This window comes from Arachis ipaensis, chromosome B07 (assembly GCF_000816755.2).
Source record: "Arachis ipaensis cultivar K30076 chromosome B07, Araip1.1, whole genome shotgun sequence".
NCBI classification, from domain to species: domain Eukaryota; kingdom Viridiplantae; phylum Streptophyta; class Magnoliopsida; order Fabales; family Fabaceae; genus Arachis; species Arachis ipaensis.
Genome location: NC_029791.2, coordinates 38,191,939 through 38,199,445, shown reverse-complemented (window position 1 = coordinate 38,199,445; position 7,507 = coordinate 38,191,939). Strand labels below are relative to the sequence as shown.

The 7,507-nt window shown below is 30.8% G+C and overlaps 1 protein-coding gene across 4 annotated transcripts; it reads right to left on the bottom strand.

Moving 5' to 3' along the window:
• Positions 1,285-6,381, bottom strand: LOC107609182 (beta carbonic anhydrase 5, chloroplastic). Of its 4 annotated transcripts, none has more exons than XM_016311038.2 (10): positions 6,245-6,381; positions 5,981-6,129; positions 5,828-5,874; positions 4,738-4,857; positions 4,579-4,627; positions 3,692-3,805; positions 3,542-3,595; positions 2,693-2,775; positions 2,477-2,582; positions 1,285-1,677 (listed from the first exon to the last, which is right to left on the bottom strand). In XM_016311038.2, the coding sequence occupies exons 1-10, from the start codon at positions 6,258-6,260 to the stop codon at positions 1,474-1,476; spliced, it is 942 nt and encodes a 313-aa protein (XP_016166524.1). In that variant the 5' UTR covers positions 6,261-6,381; the 3' UTR covers positions 1,285-1,473. The 4 variants fall into 4 exon arrangements, with proteins under 4 accessions (XP_016166524.1, XP_016166525.1, XP_016166526.1 ...); XM_016311039.2 differs by having other exon boundaries at positions 2,477-2,579; XM_016311040.2 differs by lacking the exon at positions 3,542-3,595.

Here is a 7,507-nt window from a genome sequence, read left to right as displayed (position 1 = left end):
TCCTATCCTATGGTCCACTAGCCTAAGTGCCCAAAAACACTACATATTATATAGAGAAAACCGAAACGATACCTTAGCCAATTCTCAATATGCACAATACACCAAAATTTGGATCCTACAAGCTTCCAATCACAATCAAGCCACCAACTCCAATCCAAATGCTTCCAAATAGCTAAGACAACTCCAACAAGCACTAATGCTCAAACTAACATCATATATTTCATAAAAATCAATACCTAATATTCACAATATACCAAACTACAAGGATTTTCGAGAAATCTTATCTTATCCATAGAAATTGGAGATGAAACCCTACAATTTCTCACTAATAGTTAGCACCTAAACAACCAAAATACAAAAATCTACTCAAAACCCCAACTTTAATTTTCGAAATTTATAGAGCTGCAGAATGGGGAGAGAGTTTCGAAATCTTACCAACAAAAGTTAGATAAAAATAATGGGCTCGGCGAGAGCTTCGTGTCGCCACAAACCATTTGCGAATCGGAGCACCGTAACTCGAGTTATGGTTGAATGAAGTTGGAGATAAATAGTGTTTTGGAAACCCTCACATCTCTTCTCACTTCAGCCGCTCTCACTCTCATACAAGTGTTTAATGAGCTGAAATTGGTGCCTTTGAGTGTTTATATATGTTGGGTTTGGGCCCAACTTGGGTGGCCCAGTCCAACCCATTATCGTTTTCGGCCCGTTTGGCTTGAAATTGGGCCAAACCTTTAGAATTAACGTCCGATTTTCAACTATAGTTATTTTTCTAAGTTTTTCTACAATTTTTTTTATTATTCTCACGCAATACCGAACAGATTTAAGCCGGTACTACCGGCTAATTTACCAGTACGTGTTTTTATGCAATTTTTCACAAAAAATTACATTTTCCAACTCAAAAAAATCTACTGAGTCCAAATATCATATTTAAATTTTCTAATTAATATTCTAAATTTTTGAATATATTTTGGACTATTAAATTATTTTAATTAAGCGGTTAATTAATTATGGTTCTTACAAGAAAAAGACCGACAGATCACTCAGTCACGAGGATGGATGAGATGAAAGGTGGATAAGGAACGGTCTCTCTATAAATATCATACATGATAAAACTTAATGACATCGTTTGATCCATGTAACGAACCCCACCTAATAGGACAAGATTTCATTGTTGTTGTTGTACTTCTCATTCGGATAGACCAAATATTACTTCATCATAGATTAAAATTTCATTTGAGAACTTTTACTAGTTTACTATAGTAAATTCTTAAAAAAGCCGACACCAAGTGTAAAAATCATTCATTTAATTTGTTTGCAAATTTGCATGTATATACTAGCATTCTACCGAAATTTTATTGATTTATTCTCACATTAATTATATAACCCCCCATCCTTTTAAGGCCCCCATTGGTAATAGTATAGTGTGTATAGAGGTGCCAGTCCTGCACGTCTATGAAATAAAGCGCAGCACAGTCAGGACCAGAATTCTTGTTCTTTGATAGCATAACTACTGCTTTCTTCATTGACAGTGCATCCATTAAAATCAAGGGTCCACTTCTCAAACGTGCAACTCGAGAAATTATAGTACCCTCCATGAAGAGAAAGTAACCCACTTCTCACTTTATCTTCTATCCATGGATAACTGAGCATGTTCAACAACGACTGGTTTATAGATTCCTGTCAAAAAATTTAATGAACATTATTACTTCATCAATTGCCTTGGAAAAAATTGATACACCAAAAAATGAATGTATTTATACATACGTTAAATATTGGATGTATCAGTTTTATTAATGCGACAGATATTATTGGATCAAAAGAGTCTGCATAAATATTTCTAATACATTTTCTTATATTTGAGCAGTACTATTTTGTCTATCTTTAGTAATTGAAGACCATTAGAATTTATTATTTTGGGCCATCAGTTAATCATTAATGTTTAAAAGTATGGGATAAACTATGTTGTTAGATTACTAGACTAAAGGAATTAGACTAAATAAATTGAGTTGATGGCTAAGTGATAGCCAAAAACAATAAATTCTGATTATCTCCTAACATTTCTCAATAATTATTAAGATTTCATTAGTCTAGCGGGGGTGTCTATTTAAATATCATTTTTAGAGCTCAAATTTAACACCATTAAGAAATTGATGTGTTTGTTTACTACTTGACCAATGATAATTTAAGTTCAAACATTATAATTTGTAGGTGGAGTCTATAGTGCCTATAGTTATGGTGGTTATGATTGTTAAACAATTTTAGCAATATGTACGAAGTGGTGTTAAAATTAAAGTCACATTCTTTTATATTTTCGACGCAACACTTTTTATTTTTATTTTTTAAATTAAAAAGTGTTGTTAAATAGTAAGATTCAATTTTAGCAATGTTTTTAAAATTGAATACCACTATAAGCATAGGTAATTATATAGATATCACTTAATCTGATATATTCTTAACAAATAATTATGATGGATACCTTCTCACAGAATCTGCATTGCTGAGCGAAGCTAAGATGAGCTGTGGCTGCTTTTGTCCTCAATTTTGCAACATTCCCATTGGTCACCCACTTGTTTATGAAGCTTTTAGAAGAACAAGAATGAACTCCTAATAAGTTTTATAGCCATACCAAGCAAAGATTTCAATGGTGAAATAAAGTTACTTAGAGCTGTATAGTTAGCAAGACATAACATACCTTGATTCTACATCTTCTTGAATTTTCATCAGGTTTTCAATTCCTGCACAGCTACTATGACCAATGACTAATATATTCTCTACCTAAAAATTTCATGAACCAATTTGAAATATGCATCTGTCAACAGGGTATATGATCTACTAGCATTTATATGCATATAGCACACACAAGCCAAATAAAAAAGAAAGGGAAACACTCATTTCTTCAATAGTATTATCATTCTCATTCTAGACATTTGTTTGCGTAATAGCAAAATTCTTTGCTAATGCTTTTGCACAGGAACATATACAGAGAAACCAATATTATTTTTTTTCCATTGAGTTTTACAGAATCAATTTGTGTATCCTAATTCAACCGCAAAAGCTACCCCTTGATATATAAAACATTAAACTTGTAGGAATAAAAATATAGAGTGGTCTATGAATAGGTAACAACCATAGGATAAGCACATGTCATATTAAAATTGAGCCGGTCTAACTCAACTCAAAATATTAGCTTAAGAAGTGAGGGTTGCTAAGTGTAGAAATATAACCGTTCATGTTGTCTCCTCCTATTAGTTTAAACTTTTAGGAGAAGTGGTATTATGACATGGTATCAGAGCTTCTATGATTGAAAGGTCTAGAGTTCAAATTAAAAGAGAAAGAAAGCCTATACAAAAATTCAAGCAAACTCAAAAGGAAACTCTTACTTGAGAGAGTATGTTAGAAATATAACCATTTATGTGCCTTCTCGAATTAGCTTAAGGTTTTGGGAGAAGTGGTAACATGACACTAAGTACTTATAAAAACCAGGATGTACATATCCTAAGGTTTAAATATAGAGCAAGAACTTTATGAAATAAGAATGTACCTCTAGAGTAGTAACTGCAAACTCAAGAGCAGCATTACACTCTGATGGTCCATTCTGCCATCATAAACCGATAGAAGGAACGAAATTAAGATGAATAACTAACAACTAACATGTATAGGCAAAACTAATCTGAAGCAATTATGCAGATACCTTCATTAGAGGTACAAGATTTGCAATGTTGCGTATCATAAAGGCTTCTCCAGGTTGGAATCCTAATATATTTGAAGGACATACCCTAGAGTCTGCACAAGCAATCACCATAAACTAAAATTGGAACTTATCAGTTTTAAGACCAATCTCTCAGTTTATTTTGAACTAAAAAATGTAGTACAACATAGCGTTATCCAAAGTCAATGTTAAAATGTGATGCTGAGAATATTCATGGAAAAGAAGGATAATTAAGTAACAAATCTATTATATGTTGCATTTGGATTTACTTCAAAAAGGAAGTAACGTTTATACTTATTTTTCAAAGAATTTTTTTTTTAAGAAAAGTAATTTTGTATTTGGATAGACAACTTAAAATGTGCTTTTAATTATTAAAAAAACTCCCAGATAGTGCATTTTTTTAGAAACTGACTATAACTAGCTTGAAGGGAAAAAGTGATAAATTTTGCTTTTCTAATGGCAAGTTCTTTTTAATAAGGTTTAATTACCTTGTTAGCCTATATAATTTTATCAAATTTTTAATTAAGTCCTTATACTTTAAAATTTGTAATTAGGTCCTTGTACAAGACAAAAAATTATAATTAGATCCTCACTAGTTATTATTTTTCCGCAAAAAATACATAATCGAAAATTCTAGAATATTTTAAAAATTCATTCCATATCAAACACAAAAACAAATATTCCAAAAATATTTTGTATTTTTTAACAGAAAAAAGCTTGAGGGGACCTAATTGAAACTTTTTATCTAAGAACTCAATTACAAACTTTAAAATTATAAGACTTAATTAAAAATTTAGTGAAATTGTAGAGATCAACAAACTAACTAAGCGTTTTAATAAAATAAATCTAAATGCATACTTTGCTATTACCTTTGGATATTGAGCTTTAGACAATGCTTGGAAATGCTCCAACTCTTTCCTGTCTAAAAGAAATATAGCTTATAAGGCACCACAAGACTACCAAAAGGAAACTAAACATTTCTGTTTGGCAAAACTGAGAAGGAGAAAAATATGCAAGAAAACTCTTACATGTATTTGTGGTTCTTGAAACTCAGAAACCTTTGTTTCATCAACCCAAATAACTCATGGTCACCACCAGCTTCAGCCATATTCCACACATCAGTATCCTTGTTTTCTGATTGTTTCTCCCTACAATCAATGAAACACACATTATTCTTCAGAGTATCCACCTCCAAACATAGTGACTAACTCTTCCGTTGGAGATCATCCACTTAAGGGCAAACGGCTAGTCATAACTTTCTATGCTGGATTTGAACTCCCAACTTTTTTGTTAGAGCATCTCCAACGACAGAGTTCATTGTTCAACTTTTTCCAATTTTTTGTCCAACGGAAGGGATTAATAGTGTTGGAAAGTAAAAAGTAGATGTCTATGTATTTTTTAAATTAATAACAAAATAATAGTGTATTAGTTAAATTTGCAGGGTTGCGATAGGAATCAAGATTGGTTCCTTTATTAGAGATAACTTAAAAAAGAACCATTACTATTTCATAGTACGAAGTTAACGTGGCTTCACTTTCTATCAGAGATAATATTCAATTTGGTCCCTGAAATTTCAAACCCTCATCAAAATAATCCTTGACTTTCATAAATGACCAAATTGGTCTCCGAATTTACAAATCATGAATCTACATTCGTCCCTAATTCAATTGCCACTAAGTCGCTAACACAGTACTAACATGGAGTGTTACAGTGCCAGCATAACATGCTCAGTAAGGTAGCTTGGCTAAGACTTCAGTATGATCATATCAGGGTTCCAAATTGGTTAATTAAACTCATTTTAATTTTTACACCAATATAAAAGCAATTAACCAAAATGAGTCCATTTAACTAATTAGATCAGATTCTTGTAAAATCAGAGACCAATTTAGTCACTTCTAAAAGTTAGGGATTATTTTGATGAACGGTGAGAATTTCAGAGACCAAACTAGGCATTGCCTCCTTTCTATCATGTAGGAGCAAAAGAGGACTAAAACCCATATTTTATCTTCAAGCATCCAGCACTAAATAGCAAAGAAATGTATGAAACAATATGAAAAATCCCAAGCAAAGAACAGAATATGAAAATTTCTGAACCACAAAATTCATTGCAGTACTTACTTGAACGATGCTGCTGCATAGCAAGAATCCATTCTTGCCCAATTCATCTGAAAATAATTTCACTCAACAAAATATGAGAACCAAAGAATCAAAGAGAAATTACTTTGATTAGAAGCTTAACATAGGAAAACCAAAACAGTTTAAGAAACTCACAAATTTTGGCCATGGCCTTGTTCTTGAGGAAATCGCAGAAGAGGAATTGGTTGGAACAGAAAAGGGTACTGTCCTCCAACAAGTGTCCCAATGGAATAATGAACCCACAACACGTACTTCTGATCGGAGAAGTGAACTAACTCTGGACCCTGTAACGATTCATCAAGCAGTATTCATTTAACTAAATTGTTTAATAGTTGAATTACAATAGCAAACAAACATTGCGGGAATAACAATACTACTATAATGGTACTCAGTACTCACTAATTGACCACGCCATCTCTTCCTACTAAGTATCCTTCCCATGTTGTGCCATATACCATATTTATCGATTCTAATTATTAAATTTATCCTTATCTTTATTGATTATTCATAGTTTTAATTAAATTATTATGCATCGTATTTAAAAAAGAAAAACTAAAAATATTAGTTTATCAGCTATTTTAATTTTTAATGGAGCATATTTTATAGTTGTGAATTTATATTTAGTAACATCCTAAATTAGTTCTTAAAAAATTTGTCGTAAATAATTTAATTTTTTAAAATTTTGATCATCAAATTCGTTTTTGATCTTTTATTTTATTAGATATAATAATTTCATATTAAATGTTAGTAAAAAACTTGATAAATTAATTTTTGTTGTTATTTAATAAAAATATATAAGTGTCTCTATAATTTTTAAAAAAATTTATATCAATCTATCTAATTTATATAGACTAACAATTTAATGTAAAAGTTAATTTATCGAACGAAATAAAAATTTAATGATTGATCTAGTCATTAATATTCGTTCACGATTAAATTACTAGAGAAAAGTATTATTTATATTTGTTTCTTGGCAAGTGGGGATGATGACAAGATTCTCGTGACGTGGCTATGCAATGAGAATTATTGGGAGGAATGGAGGATTGATGCAAATTAATAACAAAGACTTATCCACTCGTTACATTTACACGTGCCATGTAGTGGATTTGTAGTTATCCCATTTTGTGGGAGTTGAAGTCTTAACATCAACGATATGTCGATATGTACGTGTTGGATTAGATCAAAGACACATTTGGCATGGCTATCTACTCCTAGTTTTCCATTTGCACAAGGAAAGTAAATGACTTTCATTTTCGCAAAATAACTACTTTTTAAATTAAAATGCTTCTATTTTATCTTAATAATTAAGAGGAGGGGTGTGCTGATCCGATTCGAAGATTGAATCCCATCTCAAATATTGTAAGGGTTAATTTGGTATAATTTCACCAAATTTAAAATTAAATAATAGTCTCAAAAATAAATCCAATTATTATTTTGGGTTAAGATTGGGTTAAGACGAATTCGACTTCACCTGACCAATATATATCCTAAAAGAACTAAAAAAGATATATATATTTTAAATTAATTTTAATATTATGTTATATTAATTATAAGTTTATTATTTTATTTTTAATCACACTTGTTGAATTAAAAAGTAGATCCAAAAAGTATCAAATTTAAATTTATGAAAAAATTTAAATTTAAATATAAATATCAACTACT

Bases quoted from the DNA above. Each gene is read 5' to 3' on its own strand.
- LOC107609182 (XM_016311038.2), bottom strand. The intron at 4,858-5,827 runs GTAAGTACTGCA...CATTGATTGTAG, and splicing joins TATGCAGCAGCATCGTTCAA to GGAGAAACAATCAGAAAACA. The intron at 3,596-3,691 runs GTATCTGCATAA...TTATGATGGCAG, and splicing joins ATCTTGTACCTCTAATGAAG to AATGGACCATCAGAGTGTAA.